Genomic DNA, 27,775 nt, shown 5'->3' with positions numbered 1-27,775 from the left:
ATTTTATAAACGGGTTCACGGCTCTAAATGTACCATTTTATAAACGGGGGTTCACGGCTCTAAATGTACCATTTTATAAACGGGTTCACGGGTCTAAATGTACCATTTTATAAACGGGTTCACGGCTCTAAATGTACCATTTTATAAACGGGTTCACGGCTCTAAATGTACCATTTTATAAACGGGTTCACGGGTCTAAATGTACCATTTAATAAACGGGGGTTCACGGCTCTAAATGTACCATTTTATAAACGGGGGTTCACGGCTCTAAATGTACCATTTTATAAACGGGTTCACGGCTCTAAATGTACCATTTTATAAACGGGGGTTCACGGCTCTAAATGTACCATTTTATAAACGGGGGTTCACGGCTCTAAATGTACCATTTTATAAACGGGGGTTCACGGCTCTAAATGTACCATTTTATAAACGGGGGTTCACAGCTCTAAATGTACCATTTTATAAACGGGGGTTCACGGCTCTAAATGTACCATTTAATAAACGGGGGTTCACGGCTCTAAATGTACCATTTTATGTCCACAGGTTCTTGATACACCAAGATGTGGTGAGAACTCCATTGGTGAATTGTGACATTCCACTTCCTGTACAGCATCCCACAGACCGACAAGCGCTGGCGGAGTTCTTGTCCATTTCAATGTGAAGGTGAAGGTGAAGGTTCAGCGTGTTGACTTATGTGCCACAGTGGAAATTGCACCTGGAATCTCGTTAATCAGGTTTTGTTTTTAAACTCCGTCCTTTCATCCTCCACCCATTAAAATGTGGAATCTTTGTCGAGGTTTTTCACACTATGTCACCATTTCCGCCTCTGTGAAATGCCATCATAGCCCTTTTGAACTCGATGGCAATTTTTTCACGGCCGAGTTAAGTCCAAGACAAAAGGAAATGCAAAGCCCTGACCACCAGGTTCTGCAGATAAGGTACATCTCATTTCCTCTTTACATGGTGGGTGTGCTCGATGAAGCAAGACTTGGGGATTGCCAAATTTGATTACGTCATAACCAAAACAGGTCTGTCCACCAATCGGTTCACTGGACTTGTTGTCATGTGGTCTGAGGTCTTGGAGCAATGTCAATGTCCTCAAAGTAAATTTTCATGGCAGAGCAAGTTAACCGAGGATGTATGAACTGACAGTGGAGACAACAGTTGGACAAGCAAAGGATGAATTATAGTAACGCACACATCTTTCTCGCAGGTAAGATTACAAGCACAGTAATTTCGGCTTCTTTAAAAGTTTTTAAAAAGTTTCATTCTACAATTCTCATCTGGGAGGCATGAAATATGTCCAGGCCGCCCCGATTGACTTTGTTGCTAAGAGTTTCTGCGCATGCGTGCCGAGCAATCGATCGGAAATGCATCATTTTGAAAGTCACGTATTGGTTCACTCTGTCCACAGACACAAGTACATAAGGATTATTCATCTGCAGATGAGCTTGATGGGGAGATTGGTGAAATTCCGGCTGAGATGGGCTGGACACGGTGCGGATGTGGGAAGAGAGAATGGCAAAGAGAGCGGATAGGTTAAAGGAGCAAGGTAGTAGGAAAAGAGGTAGACCACAGTCGAGGGATATCAGTAAGGTGGAGGTGGTTGGAGAATGGAAAGAGTCAGGTGAGGACAGAGGAGAGGAGGAGTATCGTGGTCAAGGCAAGGCAGGTGTGTGGTGCCATTGGACCAAACCCCTTATAAAGGGAAGAGGAGGAAAAGATGATATTTATTTATTTCTTTATTTATAAATAAATTAAATTTAAAAAAAGGACGAAAAAATATATTGAGGAAGTTTGGAACAAAGTATTTTAATATACACAAAGCCAGTCTTTGGCCTCACTTTGAACAAACACGTCAGTCCCTCACCACAACAGACAGGTGGTGTTGGCATATTTATCTCACCAGCCAATCATCTCCTTTGCTCACTGTGCCCTCAAGCACTTCCCTTCATCTGAAACAATCTGTTCCGTTTATCACCCCCTCCCCCAACCTAACCCCATGTACACCTGCCATGACTCACACCAGTAAGAAGTAAACCAAGTTGGTGATGGCTCCTTTTGCACCACTCTGCCCAGGAGTCCATCAATCCACCCCGATGCGGCTCATCTCGTGCTGGGGTCGTCTGTGCGGTTGTTCTGAACCACAGAGTCGGCGGGAGTCTTCATGACCAATCGCTCCCTGGAGCCAAAGGCATCACGAACTAGCAAGGGTTAGGGAACGGGAGTGAAAAGAAAAGGTTTTACAATCATCCACACCTAATGCAACGGACTCGCAGGTGAGTTCACCAAAAACAAATCTTGCAACGGCCTTTTGAAGGAAACAGGTGCAAAGTCAGTGTGGTGGACGGGTCATTATGAGTGGTCACTTACCGGAAGGGTTGTTCATGAGGTCCAATACGCGGACACCACCCTTCTGTCCTCCAAATGCCATCACAAAAGGTGAATCTGGATTGCACGCTCCACAGTATATCGCACCCTGAAAGACCACACCACAACCAGGTACGCGTTCTGATAAGTAGCGTTCTCCGGTAGGAGCATCCGTGCTACCAAAGTCGTTTCCTGGACAATGAATACGTTTCCTTAGGAAACAGCATGAATTGGGCATGAATTATGGCCTAGTTTTTTGAAAAGGTCATGTAGGATCCGTGACATCAAGTGTGAGCATCTGGGACAGCAGGCTTAATGATGTCTCTGAAGGACGATGTACGTCTCGTGGTGTACCTACCTGTCAAACACCTCAATTACATTTTGTAGTCGGATCCCATTTAGTCTGCATTTAACCCAGATTAAAAAGGTGGTGATAAGAAACAAAGGGTCAGGTAATGATACTTCCTTCTCTAATTGGCACAACTATTAAAGGTAAAACGTCATGTAGGTCACGTGATGGGGAAATCCGTGTCAAATAAAGTTACAAACATCCCTTGCCTGAGACTATAAATGATGTGGAATCGCAGCTCCGAATTGGGGAAAAAACAACTCTCAAGTTGGAGCTACCTCTGGTAGCGAGAATTTACACTATGAGACAGCTCGACAAAACTAGGCCTAAGGTTCAGCCTCAGTAGAAGGTGGGGCCCAGTTCATGTTCCAAGCTCCGCTTTCATAAAGACTGGAGATTCTCCCGGAGGGGGAGGTGGTGAGTAGGAGGGGGAGGTGGTGAGTAACGAGTTGCAGGAAACCTACATCAATAGCTTGTCCCAGCTGGGGTTGCTATTTCTGGCTTATGGAGAGTTCCAATCAAGGAATACCAGAGGGGTGGGGCGGGGGGAAGCGGAGGGGGGGGGGGCTGGTAGAAACATCCACCGGCTAAGGCTCGGAGGGGAACTCTGTGATGCACCACTAAATGTAAAAGATTGGGTAATTAGGTTAAACCAAGGAAAAAAAAAATAAGGGTCACAATTGCATCTAAAGCACACTATGAGTCTCTACAGTCTACATGAACAGACAGAAGGAGCAGGCAGCGAGGGATGAGGAATGAGAGGTGGGCAAAGAGGAATGAGGGGTGGGCAAAGAGGAATGAGGGGTGGGCAAAGAGGGATGAAGGGTGGGCAGTGAGGGATGACAGGTAGTGAGGGATGACAGGTAGTGAGGGATGAATTATTAGCAATGAATGAGGAAATTAGACAAAGTGAGGGAGGTGACGTGGCTAATGCTCAACCCACCATCTTCATATCTCTAGACTGGACCAGGCTAGGCCGCTGCTCCAGGATGTCCCACACCTTAACGCACCGATCACTAGATGCTGTTACAAGGCAGCCGCGAACCTGACTGCTCAGCTCCAGGCCTAGGATGGGTGATCGAGGGATGGGATCAACAATCGATGAAGAGTGAAAAATACGGAACATCATTCGGAACAACGACAACGTATTGAGAGAACCTTCACACAAAGTTGATTAGTGACGTTTTTATACGACACCAATTCCAGTCACCATGTTCTGGAGGATACACAAACAAAGGAAAATAGTCCCAGTTTACCCCGGCTCGGTGGCTGGGATAGTGCGCATTGTGTGTTATTTGTTCAGGTTAAGGTGTTTTCTACAAAATGCCAATGTAACAGGACAATTTGAACATCGTACGAGCCACCGCGAGTATTTTGTATACGTCGGTGCAACACCACGAGCATTGATTGGTCCCTTTACAAGCACACATCTGGCCCTTGGTGGAAGTGCAGTCAAACGTGAGGGACCATGGAAAGAGTGCACAACGTTTTTCGACTCATTTGCTCATTGTGAGCAGATTCCATAGAGGAAGATGAAGGACAAAATCTAGATGTTGGGACAGGAAGCAAGTTTACCAAAGACTTCCATTGTGGAAACACCATGTGATCGCTCTCCTCAATAATAGTTCCATCTTGATCTCCTCAATCGGCAGAATTTCTGCAGATAAACAAATCTTTTATTTATTTATTTCATGGTTCAAAGTTCGTCTTTAAGTCCAACATAGTCACGAGAACCTGGAACGTCAGAGTGGAGTCCAACGTACAGTAAAGTAGCAAAAGTCAATGGACATGCATATGGCCGTAGAGACAAAATCACATGGTGTCATTGGCCGCAGATGCAAATCTGGGTTCGGTGACCTCCATCTTGCGGGCCAATATTGTCTCGTCCGCTGTGCGGCGATTTGGTCCACGTCGCACGTTTGTCCATCCATTTCAACAACGTGAAAACGGATACGTCTCTCCAACAATACAATCTTGAACAAAAAACATACAAACCTTGCAAATGCTCGTTGAGGATCCTTTCATGGTCCCTCACACAGTTACATCACTGATCACATGATCATGATGGACCCTGGGCCTGTTCCCCACCACTCACGTGCACATGACACACACATACCGGTAACGGCTTTATCGTGTGCGCGCAGTGTGAACACCGGCTTGTCAGCTCGTACATCCATGCAGTACACGAAGCCATCATCCGTACTCGCCTGGCAAGAGGGAGGAAGTTGGGCATCAAGCTTCAGCTCGTTCACCCCCACCTCGGTTCATCGCACTTCCCCCTCCCCTCATCCCCAAACGTACAAGGCAGTAAAAAGGTGAGAAGTGATTCCAGATGACATGCTCTATCTCCCCACTGAACCTCCAGAGTCGATGGCTCTCGGTGGGACTGCGGCAGTCGTACACCATGACTTGTCTGTGAACACAAATAGACAAAAATGGACACTTGATGGATAGAAGACTTTGAGAAACGGCGAAACCCGTTCAGCACAATGGCCTAAAGCCCAAAGCCTCAATTCCATAACCTTGTCACGGTCACCCCCCAAATCGACAATAACTAGGTCTGAAGGTTCAATCCCGTAACGACCTTATAACGGTTCTGGTGAAACAAGACCATTTGATGTTTATCAAACAACAATTTAATCTCTTACACACAACAATCGAGGAAATGTAGACACGAGGCAATTCCAAGTGTCCTCTTGGCCAAACACCGGGTCACTGGTAGGCCCTGATCATGAACACCTGCCAAGGTACTTAAACCAGACTAAGTGTTTTAAATTTGTTCACCATATTAACCCAAAAAGGTTTTGTTCTACGGTTCAGTGATGGAAAATAACCGTGTTAGGTGTTAAGAGAACGACGAAGCACAAGCGATGCCATTTTACTTGGTTTTTACATTTTACATTTTACTTGGTGTGACTAGAGTTTGGGTTTAAGGGTCTTTCCTTCAGCTCATTGAACTCAGTTCTTCCTGGGCTTCATCGCTCCCGGAAAGATGTTTCTAACTGTCCATTATTTGCACTCAATGGCGATTGGACATGAAAGACGATGAAACATTGGCAGGATGCATTGACGATTCTCATGATCCGATGGCTAACATGATCTCGCGTGGTTATCCGTGTCCGTGTTTATGTGGATCTTGATGAAATTACCAATGCTGCTCACCAGTGTGGTATCCAAATCCATATTTAATGGGAAGGCGTCTGGATCGGAGCCGATACGCGGTAAGTTGTTCACTGACCTGTCGTAAGAGCCGGACAGCAGGGTCTGCGCTTCAAAAGGGTGCCAGCTTAGCGTCTGCACCTGCACACCACCACACACACCTATTAGAACAACCGTTCCACCCGACGACTCTTAACAACCGATGGATATACTCCCGATCATTACCTCAAAGTCCTTATCCGAGAAAATGGTGAAGAAATTACAGCGCACTGTGCATCAGACCTCCTATCATTAAATAGGTAGCCTGCACCATCGAGGAAGACCTTCAGCAGCGACACACACCTTGTCCGTGTGTTGGGTGAGCTTTCCTGCTTGCCGGCCCTGTTTCAGGTCCCATAGCAGCACCGAATGATCAGCGGAGGCACTCGCCAGCACGGTCCTAGCACATCATGACACATCGCTTCAGGAAAGGATGCAAGGACATGTGTCACACAGCCAAAGGAACTCCAGATTCCAAATACATCCTCACTCACCACAATTACACTCTGACCTTGATCAACGACGGTAGAAAGGTGAACACGCTCACCTCACTAGCGGGTTCCAGGCCAGGTCCAACACAGCGTCTGTATGACCCTCACCATCTGACTTGTCCTACGTGGACAATGTTTACAGTCAATGCCATGTCTCACCTTCATCAACGATAAAACGAAAGTATTTACTTGACTTGGAGACCTGAGAGGTAGAATAAACCATTGAAGGCTCCATCAGTCTCACTCTCACTCTTCCATACCTCCCCGATTCCTCGAGGTCACATGTTCCTCGAGGAGACCATTACGTGACACTCCAGGTGTGTGTATGTGTGTGACACACACGCACACGCACACACACAACTTCACTGCGACCAACAGACATCATCAGGTTTTGTACACGTGTGCAGCGGAATCGCGTCTTTACTTCACGCAATCTAAAGATGTAAAGATGGCACTTCGGTATTTTCCGTGCAGTTCATAGGAGGGAACAGCGATGGGAAAATCCACAATGGATGCTATTTTCATATTTACCGACGTAGACACACGTTCTCCTGCCTGGCAGACCTCTGATCACCGTAACGCGATTCAAAGCTTTTGTACCCACATAACATCGACGCAAATCTACACAGTGAAGAAACGAATCAGCTTATCGGAATAGCACCACAATTCCCCAAAAAACATGGAAACCTCCGTATGGGTCGTTACAAAAGTACGGAGTTCCGTGCTATACGGAAGGAGTTCCGTACTATTCAGAGATAGACACGCAATGTGTTTGTAAAGTACAACTTGCTATTCACAGATAGACATGCAATGTGTTTGTGAAGTACAACTTGCTATTCACAGATAGACACACAATGTGTTTGTGAAGTACAACTTGCTATTCACAGATAGACACGCAATGTGTTTGTGAAGTACAACTTGCTGTCCGTCCTTTGATGAAACCCGTCGGTGAACAGCAAAGCGGCTGATAGACACTCCGAATATCAATAATAATAGATATTAACCCAAATCCTACATCCCTACCCGTTATCTTTTATATCCATGTTAACCCGAATCCTACATCCCTACCCGTTATCTTTTATATCCATGTTAACACGAATCCTACATCCCTACCCGTTATCTTTTATATCCATGTTAACCCGAATCCTACATCCCTACCCGTTATCTTTTATATCCATGTTAACACGAATCCTACATCCCCACCCGTTATCTTTTATATCCATGTTAACCCGAATCCTACATCCCTACCCGTTATCTTTTATATCCATGTTAACACGAATCCTACATCCCTACCCGTTATCTTTTATATCCATGTTAACCCGAATCCTACATCCCTACCCGTTATCTTTTATATCCATGTTAACACGAATCCTACATCCCCACCCGTTATCTTTTATATCCATGTTAACCCGAATCCTACATCCCTACCCGTTATCTTTTATATCCATGTTAACCCAAATCCTACATCCCTACCCATGATCTTTTATATCCATGTTAACACGAATCCTACATCCCTACCCGTTATCTTTTATATCCATGTTAACACGAATCCTACATCCCCACCCGTTATCTTTTATATCCATGTTAACCCGAATCCTACATCCCTACCCGTTATCTTTTATATCCATGTTAACCCAAATCCTACATCCCTACCCGTTATCTTTTATATCCATGTTAACCCGAATCCTACATCCCTACCCGTTATCTTTTATATCCATGTTAACATGAATCCTACATCCCCACCCGTTATCTTTTATATCCATGTTAACCCGAATCCTACATCCCTACCCGTTATCTTTTATATCCATGTTAACCCAAATCCTACATCCCCACCCGTTATCTTTTATATCCATGTTAACCCGAATCCTACATCCCTACCCGTTATCTTTTATATCCATGTTAACCCGAATCCTACATCCCTACCCGTTATCTTTTATAACCCTATCAACCTGAATCCTAAATCCCTACCCATTATCTATTATATCCCTATTAACCCGAATCCTACATCCCTACCCGTTATATATTATATCCCCATCAACCTGAATCCTACATCCCTACCCGTTATCTAGTATATCCCTATTAACCTGAATCCTACATCCCACCCGTTATCTTTTATAACCCTATCAACCTGAATCCTACATCCCACCCGTTATCTTTTATAACCCTATCAACCTGAATCCTACATCCCACCCGTTATCTTTTATAACCCTATTAACCTGAATCCTACATCCCACCCGTTATCTTTTATAACCCTATTAACCTGAATCCTACATCCCACCCGTTATCTTTTATAACCCTATTAACCTGAATCCTACATCCCACCCGTTATCTAGTATATCCCTATTAACCCGAATCCTACATCCCTACCCGTTATCTTTTATAACCCTATTAACCTGAATCCTACATCCCCACCCGTTATCTAGTATATCCCTATTAACCTGAATCCTACATCCCACCCGTTATCTAGTATATCCCTATTAACCCGAATCCTACATCCCTACCCGTTATCTTTTATAACCCTATTAACCTGAATCCTACATCCCCACCCGTTATCTAGTATATCCCTATTAACCTGAATCCTACATCCCTACCGGTTATCTTTTATAACCCTATTAACCTGAATCATACATCCCACCCGTTATCTAGTATATCCCTATTAACCTGAATCCTAAATCCCTACCCGTTATCTTTTATAACCCTATCAACCTGAATCATACATCCCACCCGTTATCTAGTATATCCCTATTAACCTGAATCCTAAATCCCTACCCGTTATCTTTTATAACCCTATCAACCTGAATCATACATCCCACCCGTTATCTTTTATAACCCTATCAACCTGAATTCTACACCCGTTATCTTTTATATGCCTGTTAACCCGAATCCTAATCTCCACCATCTACCTGCGATGTTTCGTTCGGGTTGTTTAAACCCGTCCTTAAAAGAAAACCAACCCGTCCTTCTCTCTCTCCTTCCGTGTGTTCTTTCCCCTGTTGCATCCATCTCGTCTCCCACTGTGCCCGTCAGTGTGTGGCCTTCTACACTCTGTCACCTCGCTCTTCCATGAGCCTAGACTTTGGATACAACGTCCTATGCTTCATTTTGACCTTTGAACCCTGGAAATCCAAACTATGAATGTGTGTACTTCATCCTCAATGTACAAAAACTTTACTCATCGTAAAACGAAGCCCTGAGACTAAATATCCTCACCTCATTGGATGCGTTTCCTTCTTCTTGCGTCATCCTCTTTTTCCCCTCCTTCTTCTTCTTCTTCTTCGTTCCAAGTGAGACGTTTGGCTCCAAACCACCAACCATGTCCAGATCCCAAATATCCACGACGGGATCCAACGTTCCTACGGCCACCATGCAGCCTGCGGGTGGTCGGCAGGATGCGCAAAGTGGACCGGACAATGATCGTGCCCAATGGTGTGTGAACACTCACCCTGCTGGCCGTTTAACTCTGCAAACACCTCGTTTCAATAATGTTCTGTCTTTCCTCAAATGAAAGAATAGAAGCATTAAAACAAGTATTGATTGAGTGCAAGATCAGAATAAAGTGTGGAAAGTGTAAACTAACCGGTTGAGTCAGAAGTAGGGTCAAATGTCAGGGTTTCGAGGCAGAGTGGGTGCGAGGAGAGCGGAATGTCACGGTGGACGTAGAGGCAGTCGCCATCCTCATTGTAAACTAAAAACAGTTAAACGTGGTCGGAATGCAGGAGGGTTGGTACAAAAATAATGCCTCATTTTATTTTTCACTTTATATAATTGCAATGTAAATTACAGGGAATATGCAAACATCAAGTTATTGTCTCCACGTCTCCATCAACTGCAAATCACTTTAATGTTCAACTTCACATTCAAATTTATTCAATTAATTTTCAAAAAGTTACAGCTGCGGATGAAACACTGGTGCTTTAGGTATGCTATCCTCCAATTGATTAAGAAATGAATTATTTTACAATTATTATTTATTTAATTACGCAATTAATCAACCGATTATTGTACACCTCTCCCTCCCAATACTGTCTCTGTGCTGCACGACGACATTGTCGGGCGCTGGAGGATATGTTATTTATTTATTTAGCATGTGGGCGGTGTACATTGAATGCATCTGTACTTGTTTCACATTTTGTTGATACAGCATGAATTTAAAATGGATTCAATTGAGATTTTATGTCACTGATCTACACATAATGCCCCATAATGTCAAAGTAGAATTTTTTGATTTATTATTTTTACAAAATAATTAAAAATGAAAAGCTGAAATGTCTTGAGTCAATTAGTATTGAACCCCTTTACTATGACACTCCAAATTGAGCTCAGGTTCATCCAATTTCTTTTGGTCTTCCTTGAGATGTTTCTACAACTTGATTGGAGTCCACCTGTGGCCAATTCAATTCACTGGACATGTTTTAGACAGAAACACACCTTTCTATATAAGGTCCCATAGTAGACAGTGAATGTTAGAGCAGAAACTCCACCAGGAAGTCCAGGGAACTGTCCGTAGAACTCCGAGAGAGAATTGTGAGGAGGCCTAGATCCGGGGAAAGGTATAAAACAGTTTCTTGTGTTGAAAGTTCCCAAGAGCACAGTGAGCTCCATCATTAGGAAATGGAAAGAATATGGAACTACCGAGACTCTTACTAGAGCTGGATGTCCGACCAAACTGAGGAACCGGGCAAGAAGGACCTTGATCAGGGAGGTGACCAAGAACCCAATGACCACTCTGACAGAACTACAGAGTTCATTGGCTGAGATGGGAGAACCTGCCAGAAGGACACCAGTGTCTGCAGCACTTCACAAATTTAGTCTTTATGGGAAAGTGGCGAGACAGAAGCTACTCCTGAGAAAAAGGCACATGTCAGCACACCTGCGATTTGCAAAAAGGCACGTGAAAGACTGAGATTATGAGGCAAAAGATTCTGTGGTCTGATGAGACAAAAATTGAACTTTGGCCCGAATACAAAACACTATGTCTGGCAGAAACCGAGCACAGCTCATAAGCATCTAACACCATCAGTATCGTGAAGCATGGTGGTGGCAGCATCATGCTATGGGGATGCTTTTCAGCAGCAGAGACTGGGAGAGTTGTAAGGATAAGCGGATTTAATGAATGGAGCCAAATGCAGGCAAATCCTTGAGGAGAACCTGCTTCAGAATGCGACAGACCTTAAACTGTAGCAAAGATTTACGTTACAAACAGGACAATGATCCCAAGCATACAGCCAAAGCAACACTGGAATGGCTTCAGAAATTCAGAACGACATGAAAGTCCTTCAGAGGCCAAGCCAAAGCCCAGACTTGAATCCCAATGGGAATCTGTGGAAATACATGAAGATTACTATTCACCAACGCTCCCCATCCAACTTGGCAGAGCTTGAGCAAATCTGCAAGAAAGAATGGGAGAAACTCCACAAATACAGATGTGCAAAACTGATACAGACAAAGCCAAAAACACTTGAAGCTGTAATCGCTGCCAAAGGCTCTTCTACAAAGTATTGACTCAGAGCTTAAAACTTATGTCAATTAGATATTTCTGTATTTATTATTAATAATTTAGAAAAAAAAATTTCGACTTTGGCATTATGGGGTTTTATGTGTCGATCAATGACAAAAAAATCTCAATTTAATCCATTTTAAAATCAGGTTGTAACAACAAAATGTGAAAAAATCAAGGGGTGTGAATACTTTCTGAAAGAACCGTAAATAAGAGGGCATTACTTTCGTACCGACCCTGGCAGGATGGTAGGTTCAGTGTGAATGCCTTTACGTTAAAATTGCCCACATTCTGTAACATGGTAGAACCTTCAATAACCCAGAGAACTCACCGTACACCTCGAGGCTGCACTCGTTACCGTGTACTCGACTGGCAAGAAGCAGGTTGTCTGTGTCCTTAATTTCAAAGTCCTCCCGGTCATCGATGTCCTGTTTAGACAAGTAGAGTTCAGTGCATTGTGGGTGTCCACTCGGCGGAAGGTCACGCGCTTCCGTCCCGAGGGGCGGACATCAATGTGAAATCAAGTTATGGATGTCTGTTGTTGGAACTGTCAATTCTGACCGTATCCTTCAATGTGATGTATGGGTCATCGCTGTTGCTGCTGTATACAGCCAGGCCTGCCAAGCTGTCCATCTGCACGGGGCCTGTTCCACACAAATCAATAACCACAAAGTTTACATTCAGGCACATGTGAGGCAAACGCTAAATAAAACCACAAAAAAACCAAATGTCCCCAATGACGCTTCGAGATCAATTTAATCTGGTGGTTTGGTGTTTAGAGCACCAGTGGGTTTGTGGTTACCACAAGCACCAACATTCTATTATATTGAATGAATGAATGAATGAATGAATGAATAATATTCATTCATTCTATTATATTAAAATACACAATTTGGTGTGTGTCTGTCATTCTGTCTGTCTGTCTGCGATACATTCGGTCATTACTTATCCAATCTCAACCAAACTTGCCACGGGATGAGGGGTCACTTGATGGAGATTGGAGCGACTTCATTTGCCCCCATCCCAAGGGAGATTCCACCATGGACGGACACAGTGTTAAAGTGTATACATAGCTTCTTGTGGCATTTCTTGGGGCACACCTCAAGGAAGTAAAAATCATTATAACTATGAACTATTAGTCTGCCAATTCTGTCCAACGTGCGATTACCTTTTTTAATATTCGCTACTGTTATTTAAAACTGAAGCGAAATTAATTTGGAGGAAACCTGATGGCCTTGAGGCATTCCATCCTTATCGCGTCCAGCCGTCCACCAAAGACTAACGGACCCGAGCAGTCTCGACGTGCTAGGCCTCTAGGTAGGCCACTAGCTTGGCTGCAATGATCTTCAGCTAATAAAGATGCTTTCGTGAGTCTTTACGCATGAATGATGTATCCCATTTCCTGTCTGATTTTTCTAACCATCAGATGATACATGGATTATATATGGGTTGTTTATAACTTGTATCTTTGGGTCTCGCATGTGATTATTCCCAGCCATGGCTTCAACTGTGATGTGAAATATTGCCACCGACACGATTAGGGCCCAAATGTTACCTTTATTTGATGCATAATCTCATTCGTAACAGTCGCTGGCATTGTTTAATACTCACCTGAGGCAAATTTGGAGAAGGTTTTGACTTAACATGTATATTTACACTGATGTGGTGTATAGGCTAAGAGTCGCTGGTCCAAACACTGACAGGAATTAAAAATTAATCTACCCAAAAATTAATTAATTTAATTCAAATAAAAATAGCATAATGATGGCATAATAGTAACATAATATTATTAATGTTATTACAAAATAATAATAATAATAAGGATAATAACATGGTCGAGTCGAGAGATTAAGAGTATTATAGGCCAAGCGAGTGTGAAAATGTATAATTAAGGTGAAAAGGACTTTAAATACAAATGTAACTAAACTTTGTAAGATTTGTAGATATTCATGAACATACACATGACCTCCTCCCCACCCCAAATGTGCCAGGGTCCCCCCCCCCCCCCTCGAGTATCCCAAGAGCCCCTCCACCCGAGTTTTTGAGGAGCCCCTATCCTCGAGTATCCCAAGAGCCCCTCCACCCGAGCTTTTTAGGGGCCCCTCTCCTCGAGTATCCCAAGAGCCCCTCCACCCGAGTTTTTGAGGGGCCCCTCTCCTCGAGTATCCCAAGAGCCCCTCCACCCAAGTTTTTGAGGGGCCCCTATCCTCGAGTATCCCAAGAGCCCCTCCACCCGAGTTTTTTAGGGGCCCCTCTCCTCGAGTATCCCAAGAGCCCCTCCACCCAAGTTTTTGAGGGGCCCCTCTCCTCGAGTATCCCAAGAGCCCCTCCACCCAAGTTTTTGAGGAGCCCCTCTCCTCGAGTATCCCAAGAGCCCCTCCACCCGAGTTTTTGAGGAGCCCCTCTCCTCGAGTATCCCAAGAGCCCCTCCACCCGAGTTTTTGAGGGGGCCCCTCCCTTTGAGTTTCCCAAGGGCCCCTCCCCTCGAGCTACCTCCATCCCCACACTCCATCACGTTTCCGAGGTTCCCCATTGCATTTCTGCATTTTTAGGAATAGAAGTTGATTGTGTTAGAGTTTCCACTATTTCCAAATTCAGTTTAAAACGACGGGACAAGCAGCAAGGGCACAGGATGGAACGTTCCGTTAAAAAAGGAAGTGCTGTGTCCAAAGTCTATGAAAAGGAAAACTCCTTGAGAGGTCAAAGGGATCACACGCGATACCCGTGAAATCAACGCCAGTCCATTCCTCCCCAACCTCCGTGCCAGGATTTAAACGCCGCAGTAACACTCAATCGAGTGAAGGTTAAAAACTCTTTATATCGACGATCACCCACAACCAGCACCACCCTCTCAACAGGTCCCTCTCACCGTCATCATCATAATGATCCAGGTCGTACTCTGCCAACTCGTTGTCTCCATTCCCTCCTGATGCTCCTGCCATGTCCTCCATCGGCTCCTCGTCCTCTCGCTCCGTGCTGCAACCGCCATCCCACCCAAATAAATATAAACTGCATACAACCACATTACTAACAACCAGGGAAAGTACAACACCTGCTAATCAACCATCTCTAGTTTAACAATACAAATTAAACACTCGACAAAGAACATTCAGAGAGCCACAAAGAGTTGGGATTTCAGGTGAAGAATTAGCACAGGAATTGGTGCAACCGGGGTGACGGAGCTTAGGGGGTTTGTGCCCCCTCCTTGGCTCAAGTATGGGAGAAAATTGTCTGATTGGATTAGAAATTTGTGGACCTTTGCTACTTACTCAATTCGAGGTAGGCTTAGCCCACCTCAAAGGAAAATCATGATTGCACCCATGAATACAGGTGTACTCCGTTCAAAAGAGGCCATGATTACACCGCCCATCGTGGTTTTAATCCGCATGTTCTTCCTCACTAAATGATCGTACCTTGGCTTCGCTCCATGTCCACCTTCAATAGTAATCAAACTCGCTATCCCCCAAATATCTCTTCGTGCCTTTAAAACCTTCCGAATGGAGGGAGGAAACCCCACAGCCAATAAGTGCGCGGTGTACAGGTCGGGTCCAGATAGCTTTAGCGTATTTACATCTTCCCTTGTGCTCGATGATGTGACGTATTTAACATTTTACTCAAGAGCTGTCATGTTCGTGACAAAATCGTTTCCACAAGATCGATCCCGATCCTCCTCACCGTCCGAGCGACTCATTCCGAGTGCTTGCTCCATGGATCAACACCTGCAGCTCCTCGGTGCTCAACTCCACCTGGAAACACAAGGAACACCTCAGGGTGGGGAGGATGAGGTGCTTTAACTTAAATTAAGTGTCATCAAGTTCAGAAGTGAAGCACGATGTCCAGGGATAAACGACTTACCGGTTCCTCTACCGAGGCAGTCAGCAGTTCATTTACTGACCTGGTTCCTCTACCCAGACGGTCAATGGTTTATTTACTGAACCGGTTCCTCTACCTAGACGGTCGGTGATTTATTTGCTGAACCGGTTCCTCTACCTAGACGGTCGGTGGTTTATTTACTGAACCGGTTCCTCTACCTAGACGGTCGGTGGTTTATTTACTGAACCGGTTCCCCTACCTAGACGGTCGGTGATTTATTTAATGAACCGATTCATCCACCAAGCTGGCTCATTCAGTTTAAAACGACGGGACAAGCAGCATGAGGTGATTCAAGAGATCTCGCGAGATCACGGCGAGGTTACGTCTTTTCGAAGCTGTTCCATGCGCTCACGCTTTCGAAGCTAAGTAATCTTTCACAATTGTGTTTTTGTCGAGACTGTATCTATCTTTCGGTGTGTGTACCTATAGCGTATCTTTAGGAAAATTTTCGGTGCTAATTTTTCGTACATGTATACACAATCGTCGGTTAATGCGTATCGAGTATTCTGAGGCCTAGTACTCGTAGGCTTAGGCTACCGTCTCCGACCTTGTGGTTTTGTTTTTCTCTCAGCGGTTCATCGAATGCGCTGCAATTATTTTCGTTCTCTGTTTCGTCCCAGTCGTTCACCCCATACCTCCTTGTTTAATATCTCGACTCAAAAAAAAAAATAACCCCAAAAAAATATTTCCTTCTCAGGTCTAATTCGTTTATTTGTTGTTCTTATTTGTTCGTTCGTTCTTCGTTCACGTTGTTCGCGATCATGTGGTTAGAAATGTATAATCTCTCCCCTGAACAACTATTTTCTCTCTTTTATTATAACACCTTTTTCTTCTTCTCCTACAAAAGGATGCTTTCGTCTTGCTCACCAAATCTATTCATTCCAAAAAATAAAAATAATACCATCTCTTACAGTTCCTCTTTTCTGCATTCCCTAAACTCTTCAGAACTCCACCCCTCCTTCAGCGTCCTCAAACGTATTTTTGACTCGAAGGTCTCAAACTCATTTTGCAAAAAATGCTCATTTCCCATGAATCGTACACTTTTCAAAATCCAATCTCACCCCTCCCCTCCAAATCTTCCCCATCCCCCCTTCCCTCCAAAACTTCCCCATCCCCCCTCCCCTCCAAAACTTCCCCATCACCCCTCCCCTCCAAATCCTCCCCATCACCCATCCCTTTCAAATCTCCCCCCTTGCCCCTTCCCTCCCCTCCCTCCTAAACTTCCCCCACACCCCTCCCCTCCGAGACTCTCCCTCGCTCCTCCCCTCCTAGACTCCCCTCTCACCCCTCCTCCTCAAAGCATCATCCCTGCTTCTTCCCCCTTTCAACTTTCACCTTCATCTCCCCCAACCTTCTGCCTCGCTCTTCCCCCTCCTCAAATAACACCTCACTGTGGCTCACCCAATCTCCATCAAACCTTTTGTCCGCCCCATTCTTCCCTTTCTCCAAGCTATTCTGAAATCTCTGACACACCTTCAACAGCTCTCCCTACCTCTTCCTCCTCTTCCACATCTTACCCTACCCCTCCCCCCCCCTGTTCTGTACACGATGCTCCCCCTTCCTCTTCATTAATGGTATGGACCTCAAACATCCGGGGCCTTCGCTCAAACTTGACTGATCTCTCCATACAGGTTGCTTCTGACAAACCAGATGTGATCTGCTTAACAGAAACTTTCCTCCTTCATGATGTCTCTGATGCCTTGGTATCTCTCCCAGGTTACTCCCTCCTCCGGTATGATAGACGTGAGCCTCGTCCTGGAGGTGGGGTTGCTATCTTTATAAAAAACTATCTTCCTCACTCGCCCTCCACTGCCCTCTCTCCACCTCACCCCCAGGAATACCTTTGGCTACGGCTTCCCCTTCGCTCCCACCTTTTGTTCATATGTGTGTTGTACCGTCCACCAAACAGTGATGACTCCATCTACATCTCGCTGTCTGAAAATATGGACCAACTTCTATCTACCCATCCCAACTATCTCTTCCTCATATGTGGTGATTTCAATTGTCACCATGCCAGTTGGCTGGGTGTGGGTACCTCTCTCACCAGCCATGGCTCTTCAGCAAAGGACTTCTGCGACTCACTGGGACTGACACAATCTGTCAATTTCCCGACCCGGATCTCAGTCAACGGAGCATCTTCTCTTCTGGACTTGGTTATGACTAACTTCCATGAAAATGTCTGCTGCTCTTCTTCTGCTCCAATCGGCTCATCTGATCATGTGCTTGTCAAAGTGGACATCTCTCTGACCATTCTCAGAGAGCCTCCTCAGCGTCGACGAGTCTGGCATTTCACTCAGGCCAACTGGCACGGTCTTCAAGCAGCCATCAATCATCTGGACTGGTCTCCCATCTCTACCGCCTCTGACATCAACTCATCCTGGGAATTCTTTCAAAGTAAATTGCTCTCTCTCATGCACAGATTTATCCCATCTCGTCTTCAGTTGTCATACCCTTCCTCCCATCCATGGTACACGGATTCTTGTGGTGAGTCTGTTGCCCTGAAACAACTTGCTTTCGTCTCCTGGAAAGCAAATCCAACGGAAGGAAATCTCATTTCCTTTCACAAAGCCCGAAACAAGTGCGTGTCCACCCTCAGGAGAGCCAGGAAACAATATCTCACCGTTCTCAAGACCGAACTCTCTTATCTGTCTCCCTATTCCAAATCCTGGTGGCGTCTGGTCAAATCTGTTTCTGGTGTTTGTTCCCCCTCCATCCCCTCCCTCACCTCAAACGGCTTAACGGCTGACTCCGCATGTGAAAAAGCTGAATGCCTCAACTCTGTGTTTGCCACTAAATCTTGTGTCCCAAACCCATCCCTCTCTGTACCCACCATACCCAGTCGTACCCAGCTGCTCCTGGACTCTGTGTCCTTTCCTCCTGACAAGGTGGAAAAGTTTCTGTCAACCCTCGACTCTGATTCTGCAACTGGTCCTGACGGCATCAGCCCACGGGTCCTAAAATCATGTTCTTCCGCTCTTTCACTCCCTCTTTCTGTTCTCTTCACCCTCTCTTTTGCTCAAGGTCATCTGCCATCTGCTTGGAAATCAGCCAACATCACCGCTTTGCACAAAAAAGGTGCAAAAACAGATCCTAGCAACTACAGACCAATCAGCCTTCTCCCAATTATCAGCAAAGTCATGGAATCCATCATTGCTTCAGATATGAAATCTTTCCTCTTCTCCAATGGCTTGATCTCTGATCATCAATTTGGTTTCAGACCTGGTCACTCTACTCTGGACATGCTGCTTCTGCTTTCTCAACAATGGATGGAGGTCCTCAACGCCAAACAGGAAATTAGAGCTGTCTCCCTTGACATTTCACGTGCCTTCAATACGGTCTGGCACCCTGCTCTGCTCACCAAACTCTCCTCCTTTGGTATCCATGGAAATCTCCACGCATGGCTGGCGGACTTCCTCTCTGGTCGTAGTCAACGTGTGGCCCTGAATGGGTTTCTCTCATCTCCTCTTCCTGTTCAGGCTGGAGTTCCCCAAGGTAGTGTTCTGGGGCCTGTGCTTTTTCTGGTCTTCATCAATGATCTCTCTGACTCTCTTGAAAATCCTCTCTATCTCTTTGCTGACGACTCTACTCTCTGTCGCTCCATTCCTCATCCCTCAGATCGGCAGTCTGCAGCCTCCTCACTCTCTGCAGACCTGGACAAAATCACAGACTGGGCAAACAAATGGAACATGTCTTTCAATCCTGATAAATCTCACACTCTTACGATGTCTCTCCGAAAAGACCGACTGGACAACCCTCCCATCCACTTTCTGAATAATCCTCTCCAAGAAGTTCTGTCACTCAAGCTTTTGGGTCTGACTATTTGCCATGATCTTTCCTGGGAAAACCACATTTCAAATCTGGCCTCCAAAGACAGTCGCCGACTGGGCATCCTCCATCGTGCGAAGTCCTTTCTTGGCACACCTGAGCTCCTCGCCACATACAAGGCTTTCATCCGCAGCTCTATGGAATACTGCTCTCCCCTCTGGTCTGGTGCTCCTGCCTCACACCTAGCTCGTCTTCACGCTGTTGAAACCAAAGCGTTCAGAATCATTGGAATCTCCCGCGATGAAGCTAACTCCAAGGGCCTTTCACTCACTCACCGCAGGCAGGTTGGTGGTCTTTCCGTCTTCTACCGACTCCTCTCTGGCCTTGCCCCCCCAGCTCTCTCTGGGCTCTGCCCCCCAAATATTCCTACAGGTCGCACAAGATCTGCCTGCAACCCTCTTATGGTTAAACTGCCAAAATAAAGACTTTCTGCTCACCTTCACTCCTTCATTCCTCTTTTCTCCCGCCTCTGGAACAAACTCCCTCACTCTCTTCAATCCCACTCCACCCTCCAGGTCTTTAAAACAGCTGTTCACCACCATCTCTTATCCTCCCCCATCCAAAACCTTGATCTTTTCTACCCCCGCTAATTTCGGTCCCCTTGTGTTTTATACCTCTCCCTTCCCCCCCCCCCCTTCCCACGCCTCCTCCCCCCAAGCCCTCTCCCTCCCACACTTCTCCCTGCTCTCAAATGTTGTGGTTGTGTGCTTCCCCTTCTCTCCCCATCTTGTCTTCCGCTCCCTCTTTTTGTATATTTTGTTTGTCTGGTTGATTTGTTTGTGAAATAAATGTTAGCTCTTTCACGAGCCTCGATTCAGTATCCAAAAAAATAAATAAAAATTCTACCAAGGTGGTCAGCAGTTCATCTACCGAGCTGGTTTATCAACTGAGGTGGTCCGCAGTTCATCTACCGAGCTGGTTTATCAACTGAGGTGGTCGCTGGTTCATCTACCGAGGTGGTCGGCAGTTCATCTACCGAGCTGGTTCATCTACCGAGGTAGTAGGTGGTTCATCTACAAAGGTGGTCGCTGGTTCATCTACCGAGGTGGTCGGCAGTTCATCTACTGAGCTGGTTCATCTACCGAGGTGGTCGGCAGTTCATCTACTGAGCTGGTTCATCTACCGAGGTGGTCGGCAGTTCATCTACCGAGCTGGTTCATCTACCGAGCTGGTTCATCTACCGAGGTACTAGGTGGTGCTTCTACCAAGGTGGTCGCTGGTTCATCTGCCGAGCTGGTTCATCTACCGAGGCGGTCGGGCAGTTCATCTACCGAGCTGGTTCATCTACCGAAGTCATAGGTGGTTCATCTACCAAGGTGGTCAGTGGTTCATCTATCGAGCTGGTTCATCTACCTAGGCAGTCGGTGGTTCATCTCAGTTCATCATAAGAAAATACTTAACTTACAATGTGACGGAGCATTAATCTCTACCTCTTGGTAGCCATGGTCACACAGTCCAGAAAGGTCTTCCAAAGCTTCACCTGGTTGAAAGGGAGACCTCTCCTTTTTAACAACCTCTAATGGGTGTTGTTGCAGCTACTGCATGACCCACATCAACCCACTTAGGCTGCACAGGCTACATAGAGGCTACACACCGTCATATTGAGATTTTACTCATTCGTGATAGGTCTGGCCTGTGCAATCACCTCCACTCACCTTTTCCTATGAAGTGTGGAACCAATTCCGTTCCGATGTCAAGTTCTTTCCTATATTCCTCTCATGAAACTGAACACTGCCACCACCTCATTTGGTAACCTGATCATCACCACTAACACCACCTCATTTAGTAGCCAGATCATCACCACCACCTAATTTATTAACCTGATCATCACCACTACCAGCACCACCTTATTATATTTAGTAACATGATTATCACCACAACCACCACCACCACCACATAATTTAGTCACCTGATCATCACCACCACCGAATTTAGTAACAAGAACATCATCCACTCCTCATGTGGTAACCCCACAACCACCACCCCTTCTTTAAGCGACACTCCACCACACTCTTCTTTGAGAGGATCCTGTCAAAAGGTGAATGTGCTGTCGGTATTAATTGACCACTCCAATGCACTCCATACCCTACAACCCCCAATAATATCACCCCAGTGATGTCCCTCTGCCAATTACTAATCCTGTTTAAACTTCCGATCATTCCATCGATGGGGTAGGTAGGTATAAGTCACAACTAGTTTAACATTAATTTAACATAATTTATTGAGGTTGTTGAGTTGTGCATGGTTGTTGAGTACCGTAGTCATGGTAACATTTGATGAGAGGAAGACCAATGTTTGTCCAAGCTGCTCTTAAATAATTGAAGTGATGGTGCAGTTACCACGAACTGAGGAAGGCTATTCCACTTCTCTGTTACTCTTTGGCTGAAGCAGTTATTTCGTAGAGCCGGATAACTCCTCTCCTTACCCAACTTCAGAGTGTGGCCTCTAGTTGCTTCAGATATCGCTGGAACAAGGAAGTGCTCGGGATCCGTGGCGACTAAGCCTTTGATGATCTTGTAAACCTCAACCATGTCTCCTCGTGTCGCCTGGAGTGAAGGGAGAACATGTCCAGTTGTCTGAGTCTTTCCTGATATGTGAGTTGACTGGGTTCTGGTACGAGCTTTGTCGCTTTCCGTTGCACCCTCTCTATCTTATCGGCGTCCGCTTTAAATCTTGGATGCCAAAGAAATTTCCATATTCTAGGAGAGCACGGACCATGGAGTTGAAGAGGAGTGGGAAAGTTTCCTTGGTGAAGCTGGAAAATGTCCTCTTGATAAGACCCAACATCAGATTGGCTTTGTTGACCGATGCAGCTACATGTCTGTGGAAAGTTATCTCGTTGTCTACAACAACACCAAGGTCCTTCTCCTCCTGTGTAACTTTTAGTTCTTCTCCCTTGAGGTAGTACGTTTCATTCCGGTTTCCCTTGCCAATGTGCATAACCTTATACCCCCATTCCACTTATGCCGATCGACCCCGATCTGCACAACGGGAACGATCCTATTTGGAACGGGATCAATCGGCATGATCGTAAACGGAACGTCTTCGATCATTGTCGATCGGGACAAAAAAATAGATCGGGGCGATTTTTTTAACATGTTTAAAATTTCCATCCCGATCTGAAATAGCGGGACTGATCGTGATTACAGCGTGAATGCAACGTAGTCCATCGGAACGATCGTAGTTAGAACGGCTTGATCGTAGTTAGAACGGCTTGATCGTGATTACAGCGTCGTTGCAGCGGGAGGATTATCTTGTGCCGTTTCGACGACGATCGTTACCTATCCGTCCCGCTCCAATGCCGATCAAAGCCGCTGTATATAAATCGGTCCGGATTGCATCGGCCTCACCCGATCAAGTATTTCGACACGACACTTTTTGTCAATGTTGTTGTTAAGTTGTTAAGTGGAATGTTGTTAACATGTTGTTAAGTGGAATTGATAACTGCATGAGCCAAATTGCATTGCCCAATAACCCCATGGTCTAAAATTAAAAGCGGTACAAGTTAAACAAATATTATTAATGATCAATTTTACCGCTTTTAATTTTATGACCTTTTAATTAAGTGAATGCAAACTTTGATCCCCTCTACCCAGCAAAAACTTGTCAAATTTTTAGCTTTTATTTTGAAGACCTTTCATTTTGCAATGCATTTTCATCCCCTCAACCCTTCTGTCAACCATGGCCGGACCCAGAACTGAGGGGCTCTTCTTCTTCTTCTTCTTCTTCTTCTCATTCTTCTTCTCACTTGAGCAGTTCTTCTTTCATTAATTGCATATTGTTGGAGAAGTAGAGCGAGCTGCAGACGGCCATTTCTCTGATGTTGATCCATGGCTGTCTTCGACGATACTGATGATCGGCAAGCAAATCGGGCCCTATTTATATGGATCGGGACCTGAAATCTGCTTTTTAGTCGGCTTAAAGATGGGAATAGAGCGTAGTTAGATCAGTTTGGTCGGGAATGACGTAGTTGAAACGGCAATAGATCGGCAGCATCGGCGTTGGATCAGTTTTAGATCGGCGGCGATCGGGAATGCATCGTGTCAGAGCGGCGGCAATCGCGAATGCAGCGTGGTTACAGCGTACGCGAGCGGGAACACAGCGGCTCTAAACGGCTTCGATCGGGTCTTCAGGGACCCGATCTACCCACGATGAGCGTGGTTACAGCGTAGTGATCGTAATCGGAGCGTACTTAGGACGTAGATACAGCGTAGATGACCAGTTTTTTCCCAAAGTGTCCCGATCGCTCCCGACCTGGAGATCGGGGCTAATCGGGGCCAATCGGCATAAGTGGAATGGGGGCATTACATTTGGCTGGGTTGAATGAAAGTTGCCAAGTATCGACCGATCTTGCAGCTGTGTCTAGGTCCTCCTGTAATGATATTGAGTGTGCTCGGGTTGTGACGTCCCCATAGATCTTTGCGTCATCAGCATAAATCTGGACAGAGTTCTGTATCTCAGTCGGCAGGTCATTGACGCACAACACAAAGATCTGGGGACCGAGAACACTTCCCTGTGGGACTCCGCTGTTGATGCTAATCCAGTCGGAGTGAACAACATTAAGAGTGACACGTTGGGTTATACCTACAAGGAACGCCTCAATCCATTTCAGAGGTTTGCCATTGATGCGTAAGATTGGATTTTCTTAAGAAGGCGACGATGCGGGGCCATATCGAATGCTTTGCTAACGTCCAGATAAAAGACGTCGATTGATTTCCCAGAATTGATCATCCCAGTCCATTCCTCCATTTGCCACATCAGCTGAGAGAAACATGAATAACCAGGTGTAAAACCATGCTGTGCCTCCATGGAGGAGGTAATTATTGATGACATGATGCAGCACTGCTTCCCTCACAATAGATTCCATGGTTTTACCTACGACTGAGGTTAGGCTTATTGGCCTGCAAATCTCTGGCAGTCGACAATTTCCTTTCTTAAAGATCGGGATTAAATTTGTTTCCCCCCAATCGTCCAGAAGTATTCCCTCAACAAACGACTTCTTGAAGATAATTCCTGGTGGAGTGGATATAACGTTAGCCAACTCCTCTAGGACCCTAGGTTCAAATCCACCAGGCCCCACTGATTTTCTCCCACTTAACATCTGGAGTTTCTCTCTCACCATTTTTGGTGTAATATTTATGTTGTTAAGGTGTGCCCTGTTGAACTGCCAATCAGACGTACAGGCCTGTGGATTTCATGGAAACTATCGTTACCGGTAGCGTGTCAGTAACGTGATAGCAAAAACACGGAACCGAAAGTACGTTTCCCATCGCAGAAAGGCAGTGTAATGCCTCGGTCACAAATGGCCTGCGGCGTGTTGGCGGCGGCCGTAAGTCCCCAAAATTGCCATAACCGTGTGGTGGCCGCACGGTAGATACGGTAGCTGTGAGGCGATCTCAAGGTTTTTTGCTCGTCGCAGGGGCTTACGATTTTTTTAATTTGACATTAAACTTGTTTTCGGAAATCGCTAGGCCGTAGGCCGCAACCCCACCACATGTAGTATCGCAAGGTCACTGTACGGTTGCCGTGAGGTGACCTTGAGGTCACCTCACGGTTTTTACCCTGTCTGGTGTGCCTAGAAAATGGTACGGCAGCCGCAACAACCGTGAGGCCTCCTTACTGTCACCTCACGGTGGTCTTGCGGCCTCCGTGAGATGGCCGTACGATGTTCTAAATATCGTACGGCGGCCGTGCAGTGACTTTAGTGCTGCCGTACGATGGCCTAACGGCAACTGTGAGTTGACGGCCGCCGTACGATCATCTTTCTGAAGAGGTATATATTGCCTGGTGACACCAGCCAGATCGTCAAGATGCCGTTCCGGCGGCCGCAACAACCATGCGGGCGCCTTGCGATTGCCTTGAGGGCGCCTCGCGGTTCGCCTTGCGGTCTCCTCACGCATTTTGATTTCATGACTTTTACGATTGCCGTGCGGACGCCGTAACATTTGTGAACACTGCTGCCGCAGCCCGCAAAGCCGTACGATTTGTAAAAATCCCATCTACAAACCGCAGACCGCAGAACCGTGCGGCGGCAGCATCATATGTGACTAAGGCATATGGCAAAAAGATGTAGTATTTACCTTCACGTGTGATTTTCAGCTAACTATTTTAGAAGTTTAGTTTTATTACCAACAAAATTAGGCCGGCAAAGCAGATAGCATGTCGTTTCCCACATTCAGGTTCGCGATATGACTTCCGCTTTGACGGACATGCGCATCGGTCTAAATCACAGACTTCCGTTTCAAAATGGCATCCGTTGCGAAGCGAAAAAAACCCCGAAAATGTCGCCTTAATAACATTACGAAAATGGTCATTCAGCGACGATTTTGAAGCGGATTTGCGATGGGGAAGGCTTGGTCACATTGCTTCGCTGCAAAGTATGTGCTACTCATTACACAGACATACGGAAGGAGGCATCGCGCCGGGGCATAAGCAGTCCACCATTGACGGCGATTGTAAACGATGTGAACGGCGTGACCTATGTTCACAAGGTAAAGGGAGACACTGACAACCGAACCTACTGCAGTACATTTGTTCCAATCCAGAATTTATTTAACAAATACTTAGGCCTATATCAGTACTGGGTAGGCCTACATTACTTTGTAAATGCAAATAATTTCAATATTAACACATAAAGATTGATAACAGTTTACAACAACAATAGTCCATAAATAATAAATAAATATAATATCATTGACATTTTAAACAGGATTTATTATTGGAGACTACATTTTTAATTTTGTATTACAAATGTTTTGCTTTACAAATTCTAAAGGAAAAAAAATCGCTTCCCGTTAGGTTTGGGCACGGAACCGGAATTTTGTTTCCCATCGGTTCCCATAAACTTAAATCACGGAACCGAAAAACGGTTACCGATGAGATCTGAAATCCCCAGGCCTGACGTAGGCACCTCCACTGAAATCTTCATGGGTGAACACACTACTGAAGAGTTTGTTGAACACTTCATCTTTGTCTTTATCCGTCGTCACTTCCATTCCGTCCTCCAGCTTCAGAGACCCGATACATTTTCTGCTTTACTTTTGAGTTAACACAACACCAGAAATCCTTGGGATTCTCTTTCATATCATCGATGAGTTTTGTCCCATATTCCATGTTAAGGTTCCGAGTTGCTTTACATCAGCTGTCACTCACCATAGGCTGGTAGTAGTATCGGTCATCTTCTCTCCACCCAGAATCTGTGAATCCGTCCCACGTGCAACGCTTGCGTCTCGTTGTGCCAAGAGTCCCACTGGTAGTGTAGATTTGTTTTTTGTTTTTTGAATGTCCTCTAGCGTTTTTGACAATTGGAACAAATTCGTCAATTGCATTCAGAAGTTGCTCCTTAAACACATTCCAAGATTCCCTTCAGTCTTTTCTGGCAAATATATCAGTGCTGTTACTGTCAGTCATCTTCTCCCTCATAACACTGTAGTTACCCCTGTTGTATTCTCGGTGTTTTATATCGTCCCTTTGTACGATTGGGCCACATTCAATGTTTATATCGAGGTGTTGACCACAGTGATCACTTCGTCCACGTGGTGGCCCATAATCAATACCTTATCATTCAATAGCCCAGAGACCTCAGCAGGTCACGTGCTCGGTCTAGTGTGGGTTCAACGCTCGATGGGATCAAACGAGAGCCGTCGTTACGAATCGGTGCTGACAGGGGGCGCTGCATCCTGGAGTATGTCGGCGTTTAGACGGGGATCTAATAAAGTAATATCCGGCTGTCTTGTCTGCATTCAGACCATAGACATTTAAAAAAAAAAAGGAATGGTCTCTCAAAGAAGCGTAGGTTATGTTCCCATACCCTAACGAAACTACCCAACTGTACATGTTCATGGGGTTAGTGGTTAGTAATGTTAACGATTAGGAGCTTGATGAGGTTATGAAATAGAGAGTGGATACGGCCCAGGCATGATAATTGATATGATGGACCAAATGGCCTCCTCCGCTATAAACCGAAACCAGCTCCGGGCACCTCGAGCCCTCTAATACCCACAACTGAATGTTAAAATCCTCACATAAAGTGCTTTCCGTACGGTCCGTGCACGAATACCTTGTCCGGAGACCTCTTCGCATATCCACGCGGAACCCACGCTAAGCACGGCACGTGAATCCCCATCGTACGAGCACTTCCGGGTTAGCGAGTCACGCCCCGCCCACTCCCTC

At 45.6% G+C, this 27,775-nt stretch overlaps 2 protein-coding genes across 9 annotated transcripts in view; one reads left to right on the top strand and one right to left on the bottom strand.

Moving 5' to 3' along the window:
* Nucleotides 1-790, top strand: part of LOC137421075 (DENN domain-containing protein 2D) — a 102,514-nt gene extending 101,724 nt beyond the window's left edge. For all 8 annotated transcript variants that reach the window (XR_013623723.1, XM_078779251.1, XM_078779419.1 and 5 more), the window contains exon 15: nt 544-790. Coding sequence is in view for 7 of the 8 variants with exons in the window: in XM_078779251.1 (XP_078635377.1) it covers nt 544-551 (8 nt within the window). In the remaining variant the exon portion in view is untranslated. The remainder of the gene's footprint in view (nt 1-543) is intronic.
* Nucleotides 791-1,792: 1,002 nt separating this feature from the next.
* PWP1 (PWP1 homolog, endonuclein) lies at nt 1,793-27,775 on the bottom strand. The gene is made up of 15 exons (XM_068106746.2): nt 27,663-27,775; nt 15,581-15,651; nt 14,775-14,881; nt 12,467-12,549; nt 12,237-12,333; nt 9,986-10,093; nt 9,619-9,779; nt 6,465-6,529; nt 6,221-6,317; nt 5,958-6,019; nt 5,021-5,132; nt 4,836-4,926; nt 3,663-3,784; nt 2,374-2,479; nt 1,793-2,204 (listed from the first exon to the last, which is right to left on the bottom strand). The coding sequence occupies exons 1-15, from the start codon at nt 27,726-27,728 to the stop codon at nt 2,107-2,109; spliced, it is 1,446 nt and encodes a 481-aa protein (XP_067962847.2). The 5' UTR covers nt 27,729-27,775; the 3' UTR covers nt 1,793-2,106.

This window comes from Myxine glutinosa, chromosome 1, assembly GCF_964187855.1.
Source record: "Myxine glutinosa chromosome 1, kmMyxGlut1.1, whole genome shotgun sequence".
NCBI classification, from domain to species: Eukaryota; Metazoa; Chordata; class Myxini; order Myxiniformes; family Myxinidae; genus Myxine; species Myxine glutinosa.
Note: the sequence above shows the minus strand (reverse complement) of the source record. Positions and strands in the feature narration are given on the sequence as shown.

Excerpts from the sequence above, each read along its gene's own strand:
- PWP1 (XM_068106746.2), bottom strand. The coding sequence starts at position 27,728 with ATGGGGATTCACGTGCCGTGCTTAGCGTGGGTTCCGCGTGGATATGCG. Across the intron at positions 3,785-4,835 it reads ACACGATAAAGCCGTTACCG|GCCTGGAGCTGAGCAGTCAG; the intron begins GTATGTGTGTGT and ends CACCCATCCTAG. Across the intron at positions 2,205-2,373 it reads CCTCATGAACAACCCTTCCG|TTCGTGATGCCTTTGGCTCC; the intron begins GTAAGTGACCAC and ends AACCCTTGCTAG.